General features: G+C 44.5%; 1 protein-coding gene across 2 annotated transcripts in view; it reads right to left on the bottom strand.

Moving 5' to 3' along the window:
- Positions 1 to 24,526, bottom strand: part of cactin — a 32,767-nt gene extending 8,241 nt beyond the window's left edge. For both annotated transcript variants that reach the window (XM_078555891.1, XM_078555892.1), the window contains exons 1-6: positions 23,920 to 24,526; positions 21,717 to 21,812; positions 12,043 to 12,188; positions 10,316 to 10,478; positions 4,842 to 4,956; positions 626 to 818 (exon numbers count right to left, since the gene is read on the bottom strand). In XM_078555891.1, coding sequence (XP_078412017.1) covers positions 626 to 818; positions 4,842 to 4,956; positions 10,316 to 10,478; positions 12,043 to 12,188; positions 21,717 to 21,812; positions 23,920 to 24,498 — 1,292 coding nt within the window. In that variant the 5' untranslated portion in view covers positions 24,499 to 24,526. The remainder of the gene's footprint in view (positions 1 to 625; positions 819 to 4,841; positions 4,957 to 10,315; positions 10,479 to 12,042; positions 12,189 to 21,716; positions 21,813 to 23,919) is intronic.
- Between the last annotated feature and the right edge of the window lie 2,215 nt (positions 24,527 to 26,741).

The following is a 26,741-nucleotide window of genomic DNA, read 5'->3' as shown; positions in this document are numbered from 1 at the left end:
CAGCAGCCTATAAATGCACAATTTAGACCACACAAGTGAGTCCAAAATAATTGGTGACAGGGCAGAAAAATGCAATTAATGGCTGTTTGCTTATCTTCAGCCTGTGGAGGCCAAACGCTGACAGACAGTTTGGGCTAAGTGGTCTGTTGTAACTTCTTTGTAGGGTGCCCAATGGTCAAAAAGCCCATTGACCTTCTTTGTCCAAGTTCATGTGTGAGGAGACAGCTTGGGCAACATTCCAGAAACAAAAAAACATTAATGGAAATTATATGTCAGGCTGAATCCATTTTTTCCAGGGAAGGGGCTCCACTACTTGCATGTTCTTTCTATTCACGTGGATACATGTTCCTAATATGCATCATTCAATATTTTGCCAAATAGCAGCCAATTACAAAAATACTCCAAATGCACAGAGCTCCATTACAACCATAGAAAAGCACATCTGAATGAACCAATGGAAAAGTTTCACACCCATAATCAATGTTTCCTCTAAACTGCACGGGTGTGTGATTGCACAGCAATATGGGCTCAGTCCCACCATGTACAACAAAAAAAATTACCCAAGTAAACATTGCTCATAATGAATTTCTTTTTATTGCTCTCTACACCTTGTGCTCAGTCCTACCTGGCTCTGGCCATATATGCCTTGAGCTGCTGCAATAAAGATTCCCAGTAGCCAATGTCCAAATTTGAACCACCAGTTTTGATTTTTGCCTCGATGTTCTGGTACAGTGCTTGAAGTTGGTTGTAGGTTTTCCCTTTAAATACAGACTGGACATCAGTGCTCACTGAAGTGTTGATTCCCTCTCGTCTCTCGCCTGGAGAAAAAGTTTTTTTAAATGATGAGAAAGAATACTATTCTGATAAGTCACTATGCTTTGAAAAAAATTGCATATGGCTAATTCTACAGCAAGGAACATATCTGCACAGTACTATCAAAATTTCTAAATAGGTGCTTACTCAGTGTGGAACTGTGATCATCCATCAGGAGTTTTCACATCAAGATGCCTTGCATGACATGTCAAAACTAATGCTTTTGTTTCTGTACTATTTGTTTTCTATCCTGTGCTGAAGGTGTTCCTGTATCACAGGTGCAGGACCAAATCTGGGGACTCAATTATCTGTTCATTTTTAATATCCACCTGACCATTATAGTAGATAAAGAGAGATTACATTGTATAAAACTAGGATGGTTTTCACCATGGCATCACATCTTGCAAGGCCCATGAGGCCATTTAAAGAGCAGGATGTGATTTGATCAGTGACAACCCCAATGGAACACTTTAAACAATGACACTATTGTATGCAGATTCATAGAATTGTTATATCTGTTGCTTACCACCCTATTAGCAATTAAGTGTGCTCGAGTAACAGGAAATTAACAGGAGATTATATGGAAGTGTTCAAAATCATGAGCAGTATGGACAGAGTAGCACTGACACTGGGGAAGGGTCCAGATGCAAAAGACACCAATTTAAGGAGATTGGCAAAAGAAGCTACAGTGACATGAGGACAGACTTTTTTTTAAATGCAGTGAGTGGTTAGGATCTGAAATTCACTGCCCGAGAAAGTGGTGGAGGTAGATTCTATTGTGGCTTTCAAAAGGGAATTGGAAAATTATCTGAAGAGAAACAATTTTCTGGGCCACAAGAAAAAGCCAGGAGAGTGGGAGTGGCCCTTACAGAGAGCTGGTACAGATATGACAGGCTGAATTGAATGGCCTCGTTCTGTGCTGTAACCATTGTGATTATTTAATGCGAACTGTGGCTGCTCACAGACAAAAAAAACAAGCACCTGTCCACTCCAAATAACTGTACGCCTGCTTCTATCTAGTCCTTTAACTTTTTCTTCAAATTTATAAGCATGTCTCCTCTCTCAATTTATTGCATTAACCTATAATTTATTACAAGTTTTACTTTTCAATCCTTTTTCTTTCTGCAAATCTCTCCCTTAATGTGTACTCTCCATATGCCTCTCATGTTTTTATAAACTTAATATACATATCTTAGCTTTATTTGAAAGACAAGGAATGAAGAAAGATTACATCCAATCTTCAGCAAGTCCAAAGTGAGCACTGTAACCAGGTAGAGGCAGGCAGGGACAAACTGTCCTTTTCAAAGCACTTGACCAATCATAGTTTCCAAAAGTCTGAACAGGCTTTAAACTCTTCTGACTTGTCTTTGGAAGACAGTGCTTTGGAACAAAAGTCAGCTTCAGGGGGCTGCAGTTGAAATGTCGGCTCAAAACATTCCTCAGCTGAGACATAAATTTTGCATGGTTCTAGCAATCCAGCTCCTATTGAAGGGGGTTCTGTTAGGCTATTATTAAAACCTTCTCAACACTGCTAGGGGCCAGGTCCAAGAACTCAGACCTGCTGCCTGAGACCTGCAGTGCCTTGCATTATGTCTCCCCTGCCAAATTCTGAGGATGAGCTGTACTATTTACTGCATCTTTCACAGTCAGCACATTGCAGTAGAGATCAGGATCAAGAGATAGTAAAGAAATACTTTCGGATTAGGTTCCATTTTTATATTAACTCTACAGCCGAAAACCTAAATCTGGAATTCTGCACCTGTTTAACAGTGCAAGTTTTGTCCAGAGGTCATGAGCAGCTTATCCTGAGCCAAATTACACATTGCGCATCTTTAGAGTTCAAGTATCTGTAACTAACCATATTACATTCTAAGTATTGCTAACCCTAAATGCCTGTCAATCTTGGAGCTGTGGAAATCAGAACAGAGAGATAAATGTTTAGACAGTCTGGAACATCTTAATACACATTGACCTTGACTGCTACTGAAAGTAACTTAAAGGTTATAGATTACAGATGTCTACAGATCAGTACAATTAGATAGGGTGAAATCATAGTCATTAATTAGAAGGAACAGAAGGAAGAGGGAGAGAGTAAGTGAGATAGAGATAGAAACAGGGAGAGAGATAGAGCGGAGAGGCTGAGCTCCCTAAATCTCTGCAAAGCATCGCCATTTGTTCTGGTGTGTTATTTGTGAAAAATATTAACAGTGTTTGACTCTGTATCCAAGAATTCATCCTTGGCATATAAACACAGAACTACAGCCTTTGTCTATATTATTACAAAAATACACATTCCCAACAGTCTCTTATAAAAACAAACTGGGTATGAGCTTTAATCTCCAGCCACAACAAAGCCTTTCATCGTGTGAACATTGAATAGCACTGGAGGCTTATAAGTAGCCTCTCTTTGTTTGGATCTCTCTGATACCCAAGCTTTAATATTTATTCCTTGCAGTCACTCTTGACAGTTTTGTTCAGGCTCTTTCTCTTTGTAGCCATGCTGTATTCATGGTGTATTTGTGGCTACTGCATATAGTTCCTGCCATTTGATTCTAAATGGAAAGCACTAATGTAAAGACAAATGAACAGACAAGAGTATGAACCTGACCTCTGGAGAAACAAAAAAGAACAGGCACTGACTGCAATCCTGACCCAGTCACCCTAACTTTGGCTCCCCCTTGGCCAATCTGTTCCTAGCATCAATTTGTTGCAAGGTTCACACATTTGACTCCAGCCTGAGAACCAGTGTTTCTTGATCACTGAGTGTTCTTGCTGCAAGCAGCTCCTCACATGGTGCTTTGCCACCTACTCTTCCCATCCATTATTTGGTGTCCAGGTCACAAGCAGTCTCACCCGAGGTTTTATCTTAACATTTGGCTCAAGTATCTTAGGCTTTTCCTTTCTTTAGTTCCAAACATTCAGGAGTTGGGGGCACTGTTTCTCTGCATGCAGGAGTGTAAAATAGATAGGGGGGGTTCAGAATCGTAAAACAGAGTAAATGTATCAAGAGCTTCAGATAGGAGATGAGATTTAGGTTGGTGCGGGGAGGCAGATTGAACTAGGAGCTTGTCATATGGTTGCTGTAGGAACCTAGGTGAGATAGAAGGTTGGGCAGATCAAAGAGCCAGAGGCTGAGGGACAAGGAGTTCATACATATCGAAGAAAGAGTCTGCAACATGAGTACCCAAATCCAAACTGGAGGAAAGTGACAGGCTTTAAATTCAAAATATGCTTAGTCCGCGAACGGGGGGGAGGAAATAGTCATTAATAGAAAAATCAGTACAAACTTTTATAAAGTAACAATGCAAAGTCAAGGAAGACAAAGCTACTTGGTATTTAGGTTTTGCAGATGGACAAATAAGATCACAGAAGCTGAGATTTTAGCTAACAGACTGGATTACACAAGAATGACAGGCTTAATCCTTTAAAATAAAATAGATTTTCATTTTGGAAGAAGAAATTGTATTTTGCTTTATTACAGAAACTGTTTAACAGCAATCCTATAATGTAGATGAATTGCCTCATCAGACATGACTGAATCAGTCATCATCCTAGATGATGTAACTTGTCTTGTGCACAACTTCTAATTTATTTATTCAATAAACGTGTTACTTGCTCAAGGTTTCAACTGGTTTTAAAGTCAACATTTGAAGCTGGACATCATGCAATTGGAGACAGTTTTCAGCCAACTGGGGCCATTTTTTTCCACTTGGATTCCAAATTGAGTGGTGGGACTTACAGTAGAGAGCAAACAAGGAAATAAAAGATCCATTTAAGGAAAATTAAAAATAGAATAAAGTTTGAGATAAATATCAATAGCAAAGCTTTAATAATTAGAAAGACTGAGAAAGAAGAGGAAAAAGATTTCACTTGAACGTAAAGAAAAACAATCTTGTCTGGGTAGCTTTGTCATCACATGAGTTTTAGTGTTGCAAGTGCTTCAGCACAAATGGTTAATAAAAAAAAATCCTGCTAAACAAATTAAGAGTTGTCTGTCCTCTGCATATACTCTATCACTTTCCCATTACCTGGCCCCTTTCCTGAAGCTTCCAGCTTTTTCAGGTTACTTATTTCGTCCTCAGTAATGGTAGTCATATCTCTCCAAAAGTCAGCATTTTTTCCCTGCTCCAACTCCATGTAAACCTTAGGAAAAAGAAAAAAGTCAGTCAGCCCCACTAGGATCTTCAACTTACTCATAGCCGGACCATGCATAATATTAATATTTCTAAATCATAGAACAGTCTAATGATCGGAGCTTTTTCCCTTGAGATTTATTGGTACAAAATGTTCAAAACATTTTAGCACATATTGGAAAGCCTAATTTCTATTTCATTGCAATCAAACCGCAAAGGGATACAGATATTATTAATGCGTGAGCCTTGGTGGTGAATGTTAAAAGGGAACCAGCCACTGCACACCTCACAACTGAACAGAAACATTCCCTCATTGAATGTTCACACACTTTCATTTCCAACAGGAATTGTCAGACAACGATCAAAAATTGAATTCTGGTCAATCTTCTCACCAAAAACTTTCTTCCAACTTCAGCACAATGCAGGGGCAGAGCCTGGATTTTCCTAATTTATACAGTTTAATGATTCATTGAATAAATTTACAGCCCATTAGGACAGCCCAATTTGGCTCTAATACAGTGTGAACATGGCGCATTAGGAAGGCACGTGAGGCATAATTTACATCTCAGTTGGGACACTGACTATAGCTCATATTCATTGCTGGATTGACCTCATTATATAAAAATCATATGGTGCAAATCTCCATCAAATTAAGCTTTTGTCATTATCATTCAACAAACTTTAAGTGTGGGCTGTGTGTGAACACAATGTCATACCAACTCTAGCATCAAGAGTAACAACTTGCCTTAATATAACTTTTAACATAGAAAAACACCCCAAGGCACTTGAAAAGCGTACTCAGAAATGAATGGACACCAAGCTGAAGGGAGTGGGGTTACAAAAAACTTGGTGAAAGAGGTAGATTTTAAGGGTGGGGAGGGATCTCAAAGGAAGAGGGGGGAGAGAAGCACGGGATTCTTCGGCAGCCGAAGCCATGATCATCAATGATAGGGCACATCCCAGCTTTTCCTCCGTAACCATGTGAATTATTTCTCTTAAGTACATATCCAACTGCTTTCTAAAAGCTCCCATGGAATCTGCTTCCATCATTCTTTTAGGTATTTCGTTCCAGATCAATGTAATCCTCTGTGTGGAACGCTTTCTCTTCCAGTTCTTTTACCAAGTATTTTAAATCTGCGACCTCTGGTTACTGACTCATTTTTTTTTTATTTCATGAGATGTGGGCAGCACTGGCAAGGCCAATATTTGTTGCCCATCCCTAATTGCCCTTAAACTGCTTGCTCAGCAGTTAAGAGTCAACCACATTGCTGTGGATCTGGAGTCACATGTAGGCCAGACCACGCAAGTGTGGCAGATTTCCTTCCCTCAGGGACATTAGTGAACCAGGTGGATTTTTACAGCGATGATAGATTCATAGCCACCATTACTGAGACTAGATTTGAAATCCAGATTCATTAATTGAATTTAAATTCCACCAGCAGCTGTGGTAGGATTTGAAACTGTGTCCCCAGGGAATTAGCCTGGGTCTCTGGATTGCTAATCCAATGACATTACCACCATTTCCCCATTTTCATATGCTAGAAGTAAGTTTCCCTCTACTTAAACCCCTCATAATTTTGAATAGCTCTACTCTGTCTCACTTTACCCATCTTCACTGTAGGTAGAACAATACCAACTTCTCAAATCTCTCCATATAATGTTCTTAGTAACCCTCCTCTGTACCATTGCTCAGGCCTTGACAGCCATCCTGAAGAGTAACACTCAGAATTGTATACAACACTTCAGCTGAGACTAACCAGGGATTTATAGGTTTAGCATGGCTTCCTTACTTTTATATTCAATGTCCCTGTCTACAAAACCAAATAACCCAAATGCTTTAACTGCCTTATAAACTTGCCATATACTCATATACACCCCTGATTGCTCTTCTCTTGTACCCACTCAGAATAATACCATTTAGATTAGACTGCCTCTTCATAATGTTCCTCTCAAAGTGAATCACTTCAACTCTGAGTGATGCCAACTTATTTAGCACCTCCTTTCTATACTATGCAATGTATTATTCTCTCCTCCTTTACTCCAACATTAACTTTATGCTCTTCTTTTGTTAAGACAAGTGAAAAATACTCATTCAGTAGTTCAGGTGCCCTCTGCCTCCACGAGAAGATTCTCTTTTAAGCCTCTAATCAGCTCCACGATTCCTTTAACTATCCATGTACTTTTTAATGTGTTTATAAAATATTTTTGGGTTCCCTTTTATGTTACCATTGATACTTTCTTATACTCTCTCTTTCCCTTCTTGTATCCTTTTTCAGTTTTCCCTGCACACTCTGTATTCTGCTTGGTTTTCTACCGCATTCTGCTCACGATTTCAGTATAAATTTCCTTTTCAATTTTATTTTAACTTCTATTTCCTTTGTCATCCAGGGAACTCTAGATTTTCGATGCTCTATCTTTCCTCCTTATGTGAATATTTTTGGTTTGTATCTGATCCTCTGCTTGAAGGCATGTTTTTGCTCATTTACTATTCCTTTGGCAAATCATTATTTCCAGTGCTTCAGTATTAGATACCTTCTTAAATCAACAAAATTGGCTCTCTTCCAGTTGAGTAGTTTCACCATTGATTTTTCTTTGCCCCTTTCCGTAACTATTTTAAACCAAATTATATGATGATCACTATTACCCAGATGTTCCCTCCTTGAAACACATTACATTTTCCTTTCTTCTTTTCCTAGGGTTAGAACCAGCACTGCCTCCTTCCTCATTGGGCTAGAAACATACTGATTGAGAACATTCTCCTGTACACATTTTAGGAATTCTTCACCCTCCTTATCCTTTACATGGATTTTTCCCGCCAGTCTATATTATGTTGAAGTCCTTACTATTGCTGCTTTTATTTTTAAATATTTCTCTGACATTTTTCTACAGGGTTTTCTTCTCTAGCATCTTCTCACTATTTGGGGGTCGATAGTAAACAGCCAGCAATGTAACAGCTCCTTTTCTATTTCTTAGCCAAATAGGTTCAGTCTTTGAATCCCTCTAGATATCATCCCTCTGTAGAAAAATATTATCCTTGATCATTACCGCCTCCCCATCTTTCTTTATCTTTCCCTATCCTTCCTGAATACATTGTAGCCAGGAAAGGTTAATTCTCATTCATGCCCGTGTTTAAGCCAGGTCTCTATAGCCAGTATATCATAACTCTATGTGGCAACTTGTGCCTATAGCTCTTCAACCCTATTTCTAACATTTCATACCAGTCAGTTTTGCTTTCTTCCTCCATCCACATAACTTTTGCCTTTTCTGCACGATTCTTTATTCTGTTCATCCCTCAGAGATTTCTAACTATCTTTTCTCTCATCTCTGCTGCCAAGTCCTGATGTTCCCCTATTCCACCACTGCCAAATTAGTTTAAAATCTCCCTACATAGCACTGGTTAACCTCCTCGTGAGAACATTGGTCCCAGCCCTGTTCAGGTGCACTGCGTCCAGCTTGTGCAAGACCCTCCTGGCTCAGATCTGGTCCCAATGTCATAGGAATCTGAAATCCTCCCTCCTGCACCACTTCCCCAGCTACACATTCACCTGCCTCACCTTCCTGTTTCTGTACTCACTTGCACCTTGCAGAGGTAATAATCCAGAGATTACTACCTTTGAGGTCCTGTTCTTTAATCTTCTTCCTAGCTCTTGAAAACTCTGCCTTTTCCCATTTTTGTCATTGGTTCCAACACAGACCATAACGTCTGGCTGTTTCCCTTCTCCTCGCAGAATGACTTGCACCTGTTCAATGGTGTCCTTTGTCCGAGCACCAGGTAGGAAATACACCACTCACGACTCACCTGCAATTGCAGAAACTACTGACTCCCCTATACAAACTGAACTTCTACCCCTTCTTGGGAGCCTTGTGCTGTAAGTCTCCTATGGTGCCATGGATTTGCCTCTGTTAACTCCCTTGTTCTAAACCAAAAAAAGTCTTCCTCTCTCCCCATGTTTTGATCCCTTCTCAGGCTGACATAACAATAGCAAGATTCAATTTTTTTGGACCAATTTTAAATGATTCAACCTGTTCAAAGTAATTCATCACTGGGGAGGGTGAGAGGGATCTGAAACATCTTTGGTATAAAGCCACTGTGCCTCAAGAAACCTTGTTATACTTGCAAACAGCCATTACTCCCTCTCTCCTTTCTAGAATTCTCTCCCTCCATGCCTTCAAAAGTCTCCTAAAAAATCTTTTAAGCTATCTATAGATTCACTTTCTCACAAATTTAATCCCATCTTTTCCTCAGTTTGTAAAGTGCTCTGGACATATCTATTTTGTGAAACAAAAACAAAAATAAAAATACCTGGAAAAACTCAGCAGGTCTGACAGCATCAGCGGAGAGGAACACAGTTAACGTTTCAACAAAACTGTAAAAGTCATACGGGCTCGAAACGTTAACTGTGCTCCTCTCTGCAGACGCTGTCAGACCTGCTGAGTTTTCCAGGTATTTTTGTTTTTGTTTTGGATTTCCAGCATCTGCAGTTTTTTGCTTTTATCTATATTTTGTGAAAATTAGTGCAGCACTGACATCTAGTGGCAGTACCACAAAGTACATTTTTAAAAGGTCTGAGGATCAATTACTTATTTAACAGGAAACAAATTGGAAATTTACAAGGAATGTGAAATGGCCTCAGTCAAATCTTGAAACGGTCTTGCCCTCAATTACAAGTAAATATTTTAATCTTGATTACTTGTCAGTGCTGGAGCTCATCAGGTCTAAAGCTGAAGCAACAAATAAAAGCCATTTCCCAAATTCTACACTGTGCTGGAGGACTATCAATGCTGAGACAATTACAATTTAACCTTAGTTCAAACTAAGAAATATTGAATTATGTTAATTCAAATCGAAATGGTTCAAACCTGCCCACATTTCATTAAAATTGCTGACTTTGTAATATCACAAAATTTGAACATTACTCCAAGCAATAAAACTTCGAAAGAAGTGGTGTGTGCGCTAAGGTGTAGTTATAAAGCAGTTATTGTATGTAATTCATTGCTATCACTACTATTACTACATTATGATAGCTATAATTGGAATCTACTGCAAGAAACCCCCTTTGCTTTTGGTGCTCAGAGAAGCATGTCACTGTTGGAACACTCTCCAGTGTCAAAATCAAGTGCTTCTATAACAGAGATAGCATGAAACTAAGCTTTTTTTTTAAAACAAAAATTACTCTCAGGGAATATATACATCACTGGTAAGGCCAGCATTTATTGCCTATTCCTAGTTGCCCCGAGAAAATGGTGGCGATGAACCTCCTGCAGTTTGATACAACTGAGCAAACTAAGGGAGAGACCTGGTGAATGTGAATCTCCAATAGCCAAATCTCAAGGCATCACTGAGGAAGAGGGCACAACATTGTACGTACTCTGATATCTTCAAGAAGATCTTCCAAGTCTGATGCAGTCAGCCCATTTAGGAACGTGTAAGGTTCATGCATTTCTACGGCTAGATCATCATCCTCTGCACTGATGTATTTAGCAAGAAGGTCAATCGGCTTGGCTCTGCCTCCCAAGATGCGGATTTTTGATCTAAAACAGAGAAAGAATGAATAGAAAGCCATCTTCTAGCTAACAGACCCCCTCACATGTCAACATAAGGTAAGGCCATACTCATAAATTTTGTTTGCCCATATAGTACACTGGGTAAAATTGAATACGATTATCGTTGAAGCTAGCTAACAAATTATAGAAGCAAAGCACACATCACGCAAATAATTTTTACTTTCTGAGCCTCAGAAGACGCCATTCATGCTCCACATAACCAAACCAAAGTAACACTTGCAACATATACAGCATAAATGTTTAAATGAGTTTTGAATTTCAGTTGAACATCCTTACTATGACCCACTAAGATAAAAGCAAAAAACTGCGGATGCTGGAAATCCAAAACAAAAACAAAAATACCTGGTAAAATTCAGCAGGTCTGTCAGCATCTGCAGAGAGGAATACAGTTAACGTTTCGAGTCCAAGAGGAATACAGTTAACGTTTCGAGTCCAAGAGGAATACAGTTAATGTTTCGAGTCCAAGAGGAATACAGTTAATGTTTCGAGTCCAAGAGGAATACAGTTAATGTTTCGAGTCCGAATGACCTTTGATGACGAGTCATCCGGACTCTGTTCTGATGAAGTTCTGATGAAGAGTCATTTGGACTCGAAATGTTAACTGTATTCCTCTCCACAGATTCTGTCAGACCTGCTGAGTTTTTCCAGGTATTTTTGTTTTTGCTTACTATGACCCATGTTGACAAAAAAAATAAATCCCATCTGAGTTCACTAAGAGGCTTATGGCTGGTGTGCATGCATGCTTGCCAGCAGATATCGCATGGCTGCTATTAGGAGCACAACCTCGGCTCATTTTCTTTTTATCTCAAGAGCAATCATACTGTCCCACCACTTCTCTAAGTTCACTCGATAAGGATTGAATACTGCAGCAAAAGCAAAATATTGCAGATGCTGGAAATCTGAAATAAAAACAGAAAATGCTGGAAATACTCAGCAGGTCAGGCAGCACTTGTGGAGAGAGAAACAGAGTTAACTTTTCAAGTTGATGACTTTCCATCAGAACTTAGTTAACTCTGTTTTGCTCTCCACAAAAGCTGCCTGACCTGCTGAGTATTTCCAGCATTTTGTTTTTAAATTGCATTCTTCAGGTCTGTATGACTCAGCTGCAGGTCAAATAGCAAATTTATCAACTGAGCATCAGAACTGATTATTACAATAAACAAGCTAAACAATCACCAATTGGTAAACGTTTAGAATTTTTCATCAAAACACCACTTAGCCATTGTTCTGAATGATTCAGCGTCAAAGCTGTCTATAAGCAATAGTATTTTAAAAACCATGTGTACAATCTGCAAATGTTTGAACTTACTTCCTCTAACTTTGTTAATAGAACCCCATTGTAATAAAACAGCATGCCTCCAACTTACCAGGGGCAACGTCACTGAAGATCTGCTAGTTATAAAATTTAAATTACAGGTTACACTCTCCCCTCCAGATATTCGAATAGAGATATAACTGCATTCTTTTCAACAAAGAGAATATTGAAAAGTGTGTCTCCTTGCACCCTGCAAAAAAATAAATTCATGTTTACCTCAATTTAGCTTGCTGTAAATGGAAATAATCCTCTTGTTCTGCCCAGGTCTTGAAGTGTTCTGCTTCCTTCTCCCGCTGTAACATCTCCAATTCTTGTTCCCGCAGGGCCTTTTCTCGCTCTCGTTCAAGACGTAGCTGTTTAACCTACAGCCACACGAGTTAAAAACTCTACTTAAATTAACTTGAACACCAAAAAGCACACTAGACAACTTTCACTGGACACATCAAACAGTTTTGTTGCACAAACGAGGGCAAGTAAAATTACTGATCCCAATTATGGCTCACAAATTACCTCAAATTCGTTAATTGCTTTAATTCACTCATGGAAAATTTCTTGAATTTTTGTTATTCATTCACAGGAAAGCAGTTTGCCAGTTTTAATTTCATTAGCAAAAGCGTAAAAATGCTCCATGCATCAGTCTGTGCTTCCATTTACTGTTATCTTTCACTGGAACGGTTTCTACAAAATTGATAGCAGTTTGTCAACAAGCTTAACTTCTTTGAAAAAGTCAGCAGTTTCTAGATCAATAAATATTACTGAGAAAACTTGGATTTATTAATAAACCTATTTTTTCTGACATTGGATCTACATGTGAAACTAGAAAGATGATAATTTCATTTCTACCCTATAACTGGGGCTCATGTTCGCAAACAAGATTTACGCCAAACAGATCACTGATTAGTTCAGTGATCAGTCATTCTGCTTTGGTTGTGTTGGGATCACAGACTAACATTCATATTCCGCCAACGTGTTTTTTATTATGAATGATTTTAATAACGTGATAACGACCAGATAAACTGTTTTTTGATGTTGATTGAGGGATAGATATTGGCCAGGACACCAGGGACAACTCCCCTGCTATTTTTCAAAATAGCACCATGGGATCTTTTACATCCACCTGAACAGGCAGATGCGGTCCCGGTTCAACATCTCAGCCAAAAGGCAGCACCTCCAACAGTGCAATGCTCCCTCAGTACTGCGCTGAAGAGTCAGCCTTGGTTTGCATATGCTCAAACCCTGGATTGGGGCTTGAACCCAGGATCTTGTGGTTCAGAGGCGAGAGTGCTACCAACTGAGCCACAGCTAACACAAGTTTACAAGATTTACCAATTGCACAAACACTAAATTTTATTTTTCTCAAGAAGTTCATAACTAACTAAGCAGAAAAAGGTGCCCACAGATTATCTGACATAGATGGTGATTAAACAAGCTTCAAATGTTTTCAACTCATTTGGACCAAATAAAAGAGAATGCAGCAAAAACAAAAGTCAAGAAGTGTGTTGACTGTAATTAATACTTAATTCCCTGGAAATGCCATCAATGAAAATTGTGGCTTAATAAGCTAACCAAAGTTCTTGGTTATTTAAAAATACACAAATATATATAGAACTGAGTTTATGGCCATCAAAGGCTATTGTTAACTACACCTGACTGCATACCTGCAGCATTCGAGCCCTGTACTCCTGCTAGGAAAATACTAGTTACACATTAACTAGATTTTATTTTATTAATTTTAGGGGATATGGGCATCGCTGGCTGAGCCAGCATTTATTGCCCACCCCTATTTGCCCTTGAGAAGGTGGTGGTGAGCTGCCTTCTTGAACCGCTGCAGTCCATGCGGTATGGGTACACCCACAGTGCTGTTAGGGAGTTCCAGGATTTTGATCCAGCGACAGCGAAGGAACAGCGTTAAATTTCCAAGTCAGGATGGTGAATGACTTGGGGCAGAATTTTCTGCCTGTTGGGCGGGCGCGGACCCGATCGCTGCCCGCGATTGGGTCCACGACGCCATTTTACACGGGCGGGTCAATTAAGGCCCTCCCAGCGTGAAACGTGGCTCCCGAGGACAGCGGGAGTGAGCAGGCAGCGGCGGGACTGCAGTGACCGCCGGGTCCAATGACGACCCGGGCGGCCTGTTTAAAAATGCTCCAGCAGCCTTGCAAAGGCTGCGAATCATGGCCAGTGGAGGGGCTCCCCAGAGCAGGCCAGGCAGGAGGGTAGAGCAGGGGCACCGTGCCCCTCGTTTCTCAGACGGTTGCCTTGCTGCCCTCCACGAGATGGCAGCACGGTGTGAGATCCTCGTTCCCAGGGACAGGAGGAGGAGGCCCCCCCCACATGATGAAACATGCCTGGGAGGAGGTGGTGGAGGTGGTGAGCTCCCGCAACATGGTGCGATGCACCTGGATCCAGTGTCACAAGCGCTTCAATGACCTTTTGTGCTCAGGAAGGGTGAGGACCATGTTGGCATTGGTCACTTAACCCAGCAGGTAGGCTTTCCCCTCTGGCTGCCCCTGCCCCAACTCTGAGTGTAGTGACTGCATTGAATCATTGACAGCATGTGTCCTTCACTGGGTGGACCAGCAGATATTGCCCATGCCGAGGTCACCCTGAGAGGGTGGTGAAGAGATGGGTTCTGCCCCTGCAACATGTTGCACACTGACACCCACATTACTGTTTTGGGGGCAACCTAGAGGAGCTGCACCTGGGCGCAGTGCTGGAACTCCAGGACATGTCAAAGTCAGGGTGCTGACAAGCTGGAAGGGGAGCTTCCAGCTGGCGTGGCACCGATCCATCTGCTGCCCTTTGCTTTCCATGTGCTTGCGCCTCTTTGCTTTGCAAGGTTGGACCGTGTGGTGCCAAATGTGATGTAGGCAGCATTTGGCCAAGTGGGGGCGGGGGGAACAGGCCTGGCATCTTCCTGTGAGTGTTCGGCAGCAGCGGGGTGAGGAGGCCCTGGAGCCCTGCAATGTCCCACTCTGGCTGGGGTGGGACGGCAGTGAAGAGATTCCAGGTACAAGTAGCACTAATCGATGCTCTTTTCCGCTTTTCAGGAGAAGAATGCACATAATGCTGCCGAGTGGCAGAGGGCCAGCACAGTTGGCCATCATTACCAGGCTCAAGCAGGAAGCCCTCAATCTGGAGAGGCACCATGCGCCCAGGTTCACTGGTGTCGGTGAGGCTGGGGTGCCACGAGCAGGTATGTGTGCCCAGGTCACCATTAGTGTACCAGCAGCCATGGCAGTGCTGAATGTTTAGTAATTGAAGTTTGCAACATGGTTTGACAATTGTGTATGGAAGGATGAGCGCATAATGATCCGGGAGACAGGGATACACATTGACATTGTCTCCACGGTAACTGATCCAATGTCCTTGTTCTTCCTTTCAGCATCATCGGAGCAGGGCTGGGAAGAGGCTTCCCCTCACACCTGAGGGCCCTGAAGTCTCTGAAACACCAGCGTCACACCATCTCTACCAGGCAGGCACCAGCGTAGATACTAGCACCTTGGTGGGAATTCGAACATCGGCTAATGTCCCGGGGCACAGCGGTGAGGGCACATCAGTCGCTGGAGGAGCTGGTAGAGACAGAGTGTGTCCATGGCACCAGCAGTCGGAGGGCTGCAGGGGACCAGGCACATGATCAGTCGGTGGCTGATGATGTGCCTCTGGAGTCGTCCAGGAGGCAGCAAACGTTAGCAGTGCAGCAGGGTGTGCGGGAGGATCTGGGGGAGATACATGAGGCTATGCATGGCATGGTCTCCGTGGTGGAGTCGTCCATGCGGACCATCATCGATGCAATGAGCCTAATGGCCGTGCGCCATGGAGAGGGTGGTGACTCTCATGGAGAGGTTCCTCCAGGGGACCCATCAGGGCTTCCTGGGGATGCGCTCGGACCAGCAAGCCCTCACAGTGCCATTGACCTCAGCTGGTCAGTGCCAGTGTGGGAGATGGTCTGGGCATCAAGTTTCCCAGCTCAGTGCCCATCCATCTACAGTGAGCTGGGACGTCTGAAGCAACCTCATGTCAGCGCAGCAGCTGCTTGGCATCTCTGCGGGCACCTCTCAGGCCACTCCGGATGAGGGCAGCAGCTCCTCTGCCCCTCTGCCAGTGACCGTTGCATCTGATGAGTCTGCGACAACTGGGGAAATGCCAGTTGTGGAACAGGCAGCTCCCTCCCAGGCAGGTCCAGCACAGGCTCCATGGGCCAGAGGACGGCCGCCAAGGTCATCGAGGCCAACAGGGCAGCACAGTCAGCAGGCTGTCTCAGATGCCAGTGCCAGCGAGGGGACAGCACCTAGACGTAGCACCCAAAAGTGTAAATTTAAGGCATCTTAGGCACACCACGGGTTTCTCACCGGTGCTTTTGTGTTGCCCCGCAATGAGGTCATGATTAGGTGATGTGCTGTTTAACACCTTTGTCATTTTGTTTCCTTAAGTTCATTTTATGTCATGTCGTTAAGTTTAGGTATGTGACCATGGCTGAGGGTGCCTCTTTTCCTCTGTAGGTGGATGGTTACCCATGATGTCATGAGTGAGTTGTGTCACATTGAGCTTTATTGACAAGGCCCTGAGTTAATGTTCCTATCCAGGTAGATTTAGCACTCAGGTATCGAGTATGGAGCCTACAGCACAGGCTTTTGTTGGAGGTCCAACTGTGGTGTTCTAACTGAAGGTTCATTGGATTAAAGCCTCCCGGGTGTCCCTGCCTCCGTGGAGTATGCCTGGGACAGCGTCTAACCCCTCAGCATTTCCCTGTGCGTGCTCGTCCTCGGACTCATTGCTGGACTCATCATGTGCAGCCGCAGCAACTGCGTCCACATCTTCTTCATCCACAGTATCGCCCCTTTCCAGCACAAGATTGTGGAGAGTGCAGCATGCAACCACTATCAGCAACACACAATCTGGGGGGTATTGGAGTGCGCCCCCTGCGTGGTCCAGGCATCGGAAGCGCATCTTGAGAAGACCGATGGTTCTCTCCACCACAGCCCTTGGAAGCGTGGCCCCTATTGTACCGCTGCTCAGCTTCTGTTCTTGGATGGCAGAGAGGCATCATGAGCCACCTTCTGAGGGGATAGCCCTTGTCACCCAGCAGCCATCCATCCAGCCGGGCTGGAGCACTGAAGAGCCCCGGCACCTTGGAGTGTCTGAGGATGTAGGCGTCGTGGGAGCTACATGGGCACCTTGCACAGACTTGTAGAATCAGCATCCTGTGGTCACACACTATCTGCACGTTCATGGAGTGGAAGCCCTTCCTGTTGGCGAAGGCACCGGGCTCACCTGCTGGTGCCTTGATGGCCACATGTGTACAGTCTATTGTACCCTGGACGCAGGGGAAGCCAGCAATGGCCGCGAAGAAGCCTCTGGCTCACTGTGCCTGGCTTGCCTGGTCCCAGCGGTAGTGGATGAAGGGCAATGCACACCTGAATAGAGTGTCTGTCACTTGCTTGACACAAGTGTGGATAGCTGATTGGGAGACACTGCAAAGATCACCCACCGAGCCCCGGAAGGAGCCAGAGGCATAGAAGTTGAGGGCAGTTGTGACCTTTAGAGCTATTGGCATGGGGTGTCCACCAACACAGTTTAGCAGAGATCTCAGGGCCAATCATCTGACAGATAGAGTTGACTGTCTCCCTTGAGACACGGAGCCTCCTTCGGCACTGCACCTCAGACATATTGAGGTAGCTGCTTCGCCACCTGTAAACCCTGGCAGCAGGATAGTGGTGTCTTCTGCAGCCCCTTCCGCTTTGGACTACCTGTTGGCCCTGTACCTCCCCTGGATGCTGAATGCGCACTCCTGGCCTCCTCCCCCTTCTGGCCCTCCCTTCCTCTGAGGAGGAGGTGCCTCCAGTGGAGAGCACAATTCCCACTCCTAGGCTAAGGGAAGGCTTCCTGAAACCTGCAGGCTCCAAAAAGGATCTTCATTGCAGAATGCTGACCTGAAGGTTGAGAGTCCTGTCCAAGCAGCTGGTATGAGTTTTGAAGTATTTCTGCTCACACAGGCAAGTATCAGTAACTTTCCAAATTAAATATCTAACTGATAACATTCACCACCCCACTGACCCCTCTTATCCCGCCCGTGCTTGAGGTTTATACAAATGTGACCTACCCGCCTGCCTGTTGTGCCCATGCGACGACCTGAAGATCACACGAGCCCCAAAAAATTGCCATCAATTGGTGCACCAAGGGCCTTAAGTGGTCCGTTAGTTAATGGCGGGCACGCATCTGAGATCATCACGCACCCACCCATCGAAACATCACGACAGCACGCCAAGATGTCAGGACATTCGCCCGACGTCACCGCACGTCATTTTACACACGGGAAAATTCTGCCCTTGGAGTGGAACTTCCAGGTGGTGGTGTTCCCATCTATCTGCTGCCCTTGTCTTTCTAGATTGTAGTGGTCGTGGGTTTGGAAGGTTTTGCCTAAAGAGCTTTGGTGAATTCCTGTAGTGTATCTTGCAGATGGTACACACTGCTGCTACACTGCGTCGGTAGTGGAGGGAGTGCATTTTTGTGGATGTGGTGCCAATCAAGTGGGCTGCTTTGTTCTGGATGGTGTCAAGCTTCTGGAGTGTTGTTGGAGCCGCGCTCATCCAAGCAAGTGGGGAGTATTCCATCACACTCCTGACTTGTGCCTTGTAGATGGTGGACAGGCTTTGGGGAGTTAGGAAGTGAGTTACTTGTCACAGGATTCCTAGTCTTTGACCTGCTCTTGCAGCCACCGTATTTATATGGTTAGTCCAGTTCAGTTTCTGGTCAATGGTAACCCCCAGGATGCTGATCGTGGGGGTTTCAACGATGGTAATGCCACTGAATGTCAAGGGGCGATGGTTGGATTCTCTCTTGATGGAGATGGTCATTGCTTGGCACTTGTGTGGCACGAATATTACTTGCCACTTGTCAGCCCAAGCCTGGATATTGTCCAGGTCTTGCTGCGTTTGGACACGGGCTGCTCACAGGTCACATTACCGTCACCTCCAATAAAATGAACAACTTCTAAATTTAATATTTCACCTGAAATTAATAAAATGTTATCCTCTGATATTAAACTATAGAAAAAAACTTTGGAGCTGTCATTTAAAGGGAAACATTGACTCGCCTCATACTAAGTAGTCTCCAACAAGTGAAGTTCCCTTCACAGGTAACAGAACTAAATCAAGCGTTTGTTTAAAAAACAAACCTCTATGGACTATACATTCAATTAACAACCCTCCGTTTCAATTAAAAAAATATTTTAACTATATAACTCTCTTAGACATTCATTAGTCAATTGCAACTAACTTAGGCCATTATGGCAAGATAGCTCAGAAATTGGGGGGGGGGGGGGGGGGGGTTGCGGGAAGGCAATGGTGTAGTGATACTGTCACTGGACTGGTAATCCAGAGACTCAGGGTAATGCTCTGGGGACCCAGGTTCGGATCCCACCACAGCAGGTGGTGGAATTTGAATTCAGTAAAAATCCGGAATTAAAAGTCTAATGAACCATTGTCGATTGTTGCACAAACCCATCTGGTTCATATTTGACCTCATCCTCACCAACCTGCCTGCCGCAGATGTACCTGTCCATGACAGTATGGGTAGGAGTGACCGCCGCATAGTAATCGTGGAGACGAAGTCCCGCCTTCACATTGAGGGTACCTTCCATCAAGTTTTGTGGCACCACCACCGTGCTAAATGGAATAGATTTCGAACAGATCTAGCAACTCAAGACTGGACATCCATGAGGTGCTGTGGACCTCAGCAGCAGCAGAATTGTACTCGAACACAATCTGTAGTCTCGTGAGCCGGCATATCCCCCACTCTAGCATTACCATCAAGCCAGGGAATCAAGCCTGGTTCAATGAAGAGTGCAGGAGGGCATGCCAGACATACCTAAAAATGAGGTGTCAACCTGCTGCAGCTATAACACAGGACTATTTGCGTGCCAACCAGCAAGTGATAGAGAGAGCTAAGCAAGCCCACAACCAACAGATCAGATCTAAGCTCTGCAGTCCTGCCACATCTAGCCATGAATAGTGGTGGACAAGTAAATAACTCACTGGAGGAAGAGCCTCCACAAATATCCCCATCCTCAATGATGGGGGAGTCCAGCACATCAATGCAAAAGGTAAGGCTGAAGCATTTGCTACAATCTTCAGCCAGTGTGCTGAGTGGATGATCCATCTTGGCTTCCTCCAGAAGTCCCCAGCATCACAGATGCCAGTCTTCAGCCAATTCGACTCACTCCACATAATATCAAGAAACGGCTGAAGGCACTGGATACTGTAAAGGTTATGGGTTCTGGCAATATTCCAACAACAGTACTGAAGACTTGTACTCCAGAACTTGCCACACCCCGAGCCAAGCTGTTCCAGTACAGCTAAAACACTGGCATCCACTCGGCTATGTGGAAAATTAACCAGGTATGTCCTGTACGCAAAAAGCAGGACAAATCCAACCCGGTCAATTACCGCCCCATCAGTCTACTCTCCATCCTTAGTAAAGTAAGGGAAGGGGGTCATACACAGTGCTGTCAAACAGCACTTGCTCAGCAATAATCTGCTCACTTACGCCCAGTTTGGGTTCCGCCAGGGCCACTCAGCTCCTGACCTCATTACAGCCTTGGTTCAAACATGGGCAAAAGAGCTGAACTCCCGAGGTGAGGTGAGAGTGACTGCCCTTGACATCAAGGCTGCAGCTGACTTGAGTGTGGCATCAAGGAGTCCTGGCAAAACTGGAGTCAATTGGAATCAGGGGGAAAACACTCCACTGGTTGGAGTCATACCTAGCACAAAGGAAGATGGTTTTGGTTGTTGGAGGTCGGACATCTCAGCTCCAGAACATCACTGCAGGTGTTCCTCAGGGTAGTGTCCTTGACCCAACCATTTCAGCTGCTTCATCAATGACCTTCCTCCTATCATAAGGTCAGAAGTGGGGATATTCGCTGATGATTGCACGATGTGTAGTACCATTCGAAACCCCTCAGATACTGAAGCAGTCCATGTCCAAATGGAGCAAGACCAGGATAATATCCAGGCTTGGGCTGGCAAGTGGCAAGTAACATTCATGCCACACAAGTGCCAGGCAATGACCATCTCCAACAAGAGAGAATCTAATCATCGCCCCTTGACATTCAATGGCATTACCATCACTGAATCCTCCATTATCAACATCCTGGGGGTTACTGTTGACCAGAAACTGAACTGGACTAGCCATATAAATACTGTGACTACAAGAACAGGTCACAAGCGATGAGTAACTCACCTCCTGACTCTCCAAAGCCTGTACAGCATCTAGAAGACATAAGTCAAGAGTGTGATGGAATGCTCCCCACTTGCCTGGATGAGTGCAGCTCCCACAACACTCAAAAAGCTTGACACCTCCCAGAACAAAGTGGCCCACTTGATTAACACCACATCCGCAAACATTCACTCCCTCCACCACCGATGCACAGCAACAGCAGTGTGTACCATCTACAAGATGCACTGCAGGAATTCACCAAGGCTTCTTCAACAGCACCTTCCAAACCCACGACCACTGCCTTCTAAAAGGGCAAGGGCAGCAGATAGATGGGAACACCACCACCTGGAAGTTCCACTCCAAGTCTCTCACCATCCTGACTTGGAAATATATCGCCATTCCCTCACTGTTGCTGGGTCAAATCCTGGAACTCCCTTCCTAACAGGACTGTATGTGTAGCTACACCACCTGGACTGCAGCGGTTCAAGAAGGCAGCTCATCACCTCATGGGCAAATGGCAACAGGCAATAAATGCTGGCCCAGCCAAAGAAGTCCTCATAGTGTGAATGAATATATTAAAAAATATATTTAACACATATTTGCAGCCGTTTTGCGAGCAAAAGGGACAGTAACAATGGAAGGTTTGTGGAAAATTAAACAATATTAACCCATACTTTTTGCAATTCCAAGCGGTTGTCCTCCTGAATTTGCTTGTTTCTGTCCTTTAAATCTTTTTCAGCAAGGTGACTAATTCCTTTCTTTTCCAGGGCCTATAATGCAAGAAATAAAAAATGATTTTAATAAAGTAGTGACATTTCCTGAACACAACCTGTCCTCATGATAGAGAGAAAAATCTGTAAAAATCATACCACTAATTTTGGCCAATTACAGAAATCAAAGGAAGCATTATTTTCAATCAAAGCTCCTTTGGATCTGTTTCAACACATTTAACTCTCAAAGATTTTTTTAAATAAAAGGCACAGATTTCCTGTGTTAACATTTATATCAAAGCATTAATATCGCACCTTTAACTAGTAAGACATCTCAAAATGTTTCACAAAAGCATAATCGGACAAAAATTGGCACTGAGCCATAAAGAGATATTAGGACGGGAGACAAAACCTATCTTTAATCAACTTGTTTAAGGAACAACTTAAAAGAGGAGAGCGAGGTAGAGAGGCAGAGAGATTTAAGGAGGGAATTCCAGACTTAGGATGCTGACAGCTGAAGACATGGCTGCCAATGATAGGGTGAAGGAGTTTTACATGAGGTCAGTGTTCAGGCAGTGCAGTGATCTCAAAAGATTGTACAGTTGGAGACAGTTAGAGCCAGAGAGGGGTAATGCTATTGAGGGATTTGACCACAAAGATGAGAACTTTAGTATAAGAGAACCACAGAAGAGTCATTAGCCACAGAATCACTAACAATCATTTCAATGCAGATAATACTGCAGTGTCAAAGGTACCGCTAAACCAAGGATGCATATTTGGATGAGTGTGAAGGATCCCATAGAAGAGAACTTACCCTGGGTAAACTTCATCCCTCGACCAACAACACCAAAACAAAATTAACTGCAACAGAGTACATTGATTTGTGTGAGAGTATAGCAAGTATAGGTAATTGTCTGTATGAAAATACAATATGGGGAGGAAGAAATCTGTGGTTGGCAGAGAGCAGTGTGGGATCTGTAAAAATATAAAGGCCTATGGCAAAAGCCAAGCAAAACAACAGTTCCACATAATTTCTCAACAATTGTGTCTTTCTAGTGAGACTTTAAACAGAGGTCTCATCTCCTCGCAGTTGGAAGTAAAAGATCGCATGGTACTTTTTGAAGAGGAGCAGGGGATTCCTCCTGGTGACCTGACCAATATTTCACCCTCAACCATCAATATAACAGGTTATCTGTTCATTGTCATGTTGTTGCTTGTAGGACCTTGTGCAGCAACCCGAGTGCCTTATTTCCTATGCTGCAACAATGAACTACCATTCAAAGTACTTCATTGGATGTAAAGTACTTGTGAGCACCCATGAGCTGTGCAAAGCAGTATATAATAAATGCAAGCTCCTTCCTTCCATGGATCCCGAACATTATTAAAAGGATGAGCAAAACAGCTTGAGGATTAGTGGTAACTCACAACAACAGGTCACTGAAGTTACTTACGAACATATGAATTCAGAACAGGAGTAGACCATACGTTCCATCAAGCCTGCTTCGCCATTCAAAAAGATAAGGCTGATCGGACTGTGGCCTCAACTCCTTTCCTTCCCACCCCATAACCCTCGACTCCCTTGTCAATCAAGAATCTATCTAACCCAGCCTTAAAAATAGTCACCGCTCTCTGGGGAAGAGTGTTCCACAGGTTCGCGACCCTCTAAGAGAAAAAAATCCTCATCGCTGTCTTATTTTTAAACCGTGTCCCCTAGTTCTAGAAACAGAAATACCTGGAAAAACTCAGCAGGTCTGACAGCATCGGTGGAGAAGAGTACAGTTGACGTTTCGAGTCCTCAGGGTCATGAGGACTCGAAACGTCAACTGTACTCTTCTCCACCGATGCTGCCAGACCTGCTGAGTTTTTCCAGGTATTTCTGTTTCTGTTTTGGATTTCCAGCATCCGCAGTTTTTTGTTTTTATCCCCTAGTTCCAGTCTCTCCACAAGGGGAAGAATCCGTCCTGTCAAGTCCCCTCAGGAACTGACACGTTTCAATGAGACCACCTCACATTCTTAAAAATCTCCAACGGATGCAGGCGCAACCTCTCCTCATCCCAAGTATCGGGGGGGGGGGGGGGGGGGGGTGAACCTTAATGCTATCCTGCCCTACAGTTGAGAACAAGACACCCAACAGCCAATGAATGAGTTTGCAAGAATTCGGTGTGACCTTTTGCCAGATGAAGGTGCCCAGCAGGTTGTTATCGCCAAAGGGATTGTCCGCGTTGGTGTAGCCCATGTACTCCTCGCTCCAGCCCATCTTCTCCCTCTTCTTCCTCTCTTTGGCCTCTTTCCTGGCCAGGCGGCGGGCCCGCTTCTCCTCGGGGGTCTCCATGGCCTTGGCCAGCTCCCGCTGCTGCTTCTTTTCGGCTTTCTGCTTCAGCTTCTCCTGGAGGCTCAGCAGGCGGCTGACGCTGCTCGGGCTGCCCGAGCGGGACGAGGAAGAGCGGCTGGAGCTGTCGGGGGAGCGGGTCAGGCTGCTGGAGCGGGCGAGGCTGCTGGAGCGGGCGGGGGGCGAGCGCGATTTTGACCGCGGCGACCGAGACGGCCGCTGCCCCCGCCCCCGGCTGCGCTCCCGGCTGCCGCTCCTCTCCCTCCTCCTCGTCGTCGTCGTCCTCCTCCTCCATCCCCCGTCCCGGGAAGCTGACCTGGAGCGGTTACGGCGCCGCTTCTCCCTCCGCTTGTGGGCGCTGCGCTCCGAACTCGGGCTCCGCTCCCGGCTCCGGCTCCGGCTCCTCCTCGAGCTCATCGCCTTCCAACCGTCAACAACACATCCCCGGGGTGAGGGGGGCCTACCTCACCGACCGGCTCATTTCCGACTACAACCCGCCTGATTCATTAAATCAACAACTCCATTGATCACCAGCGACGAATAGTGGGCCCCCGGTGTTTTTTTTTAAATTACATGAAGAAACTGACGAAGAGAGAGAGAGAAAACAAAAAATATCGTCAACTTCCACGCCATTTGTGTCACAAATGGATCAGGCGGTTTGTACACCGCCTATAGCCCAGGGGTCCTTTTGCTGGTTGTGGTCTCGCAGGAAGTGCGACACAGGCAGGTGAGGGGGATGGATGGGGGGAGGGGAGGTGCTGTCACCTGTAGGGTTTAGACACCGAGAGATGGGGAGTTTCCACCTGCCGAGCTTTCCCTGGGGCGGGGGAGGATTCCGTGTGGAGATGGGGTGGCCTCAGGAGAGGCTGTATCCCGGATCCTGGGTGATTCTTTTTCGGAAGCTGCTGCTTCTTAGAGTGGAATGGAACAAATTCAAATTCGAAATGTTACTGTATCCCAGTGACTTGGGTGCAATGCCCCTGCCCACAGGCTTATTGCACCCTATGTGGTGCGAACGCACAGATCTTGAAAAAGTGTAAGAGGGGCATTAACATTACACTTACAGGGTGTACCTGGTGCCCCAATTGTCAGCCCCACTTAGGCATCGCCCCTCGTACCTCTCACCCACCCACCCCCCGGGTCCCCTCCATGCCAACTCATATCCCATGTGTGGTAAAAGCTGAGGCAGCAAAACTAGACAATCATTCCAAGGGTAGACAACTTATATGCAAAGCTGGCTGGGGGCAAGTCCTATACAAAATTGGATATGAGCCACGCCTACCAGCAATTAGTACTGGATAGCATGTCAAGAGAATACGTGACTACTAACACACACTTTATCAGTACACTCACCTACCCTTTGGAGTATCGTCTGCATGTGCTATATTCCAGAGAACAATGCAGAGTCTTTTGTCAGGACTTCCCCGAGTGATAGTATACCTAGATGATGTTCTGATCACAGGGTCAACTGAGACCAAACACTTGGCCAACCTGGAGGAGGTGCTAAGAAGGTTCATGGAAGCTGCCGTTATAATTAAAGAAAGACAAATGCACATTTCAAGTGCCAGAAGTTACTTACCTGGGTCACAGGGTGGACCATGGCCATGGGTTTGCATCCAGTAGAAGAGAAAGTTCGGGCAATAAAAGATATCACCATCCAAAGTAACCGAATTCAAGTGCTTCCTGGGCATGATGAATGTGCTATTACTGAGTTTCTTGGATTCTTCACCTGTGTGCGCGAAGCAAATTAGAAATTGGACGAACAGAGATCCAATATTGTCAAAAGTCAGAGACTTTGTTTTGTAAGGATGGTCAAATTCACCGGTATTTAAAGATTTGACACCGTTTCATGCCAGAAACAGGGTTAAGCTGATCAAGAGTTATCGTCCCATCACAAGGTAGACAACCACTCTTGACAAGAGCTTCACAATGCACATCCAGGCATATCAAAGATGAATACCCTTGCGTGAAGCTATGTCTGGTGGCCAGGCAATGACAGTGACATTGAAAGCACGGTTAAGCACTGTCCATTGTCAGCAACAACAGAAGTTGCCTGTTTCAGCTCCCCTGCATTTGTGGGAGTGGCCTGATCGACCCTGGGTTAGACTATATATCGATTATGTAGGACCATTCTTAGATACCATGTTTTTGTTGATTGTAGATGCACGTTCTAAATGGATGGATGTATACGAAGTCAAATCACCAACATCGAGCACAACTATCGAGAAGCTGCGTCACTGTTTTAGCATACATGGCCTACCTGAAATCATCGTTTCTGATACAAGTACAGCCTTTACCAGCACAGAGTTTCAGAAATTCATGAATATGAATGGAATCAGACGCATTAAAACAGCCCCTTACCATCCCTCATCAAATGGTTTAGCCAAGAGAGCTGTACAAAGTTTCAAGACTGATATGAAAAGGTTATCAGAATGTGCTCTAGGATCTCGACTTTTCCGCGTACAATGCTACATTCGACTACGGGTTCAACACCATCTGAATTATTGATGAAACACCGCCTGTGTACATGGTTAAGCCTGGTGTTTCCAAATTTAGAGGGGGAGGTAGAGTAGAATCACAGTAATGAAAAATTGAACCACAATAGACAGCAAAGCTCACACATTCAGTGTAGGTGACACGGTGTTTGTGCGGAATTTCGG

The sequence above is a fragment of the Cetorhinus maximus genome, chromosome 13 (genome assembly GCF_964194155.1).
Source record: "Cetorhinus maximus chromosome 13, sCetMax3.hap1.1, whole genome shotgun sequence".
NCBI lineage: Eukaryota > Metazoa > Chordata > Chondrichthyes > Lamniformes > Cetorhinidae > Cetorhinus > Cetorhinus maximus.
This window is presented reverse-complemented; position numbering and strand designations above follow the sequence as displayed.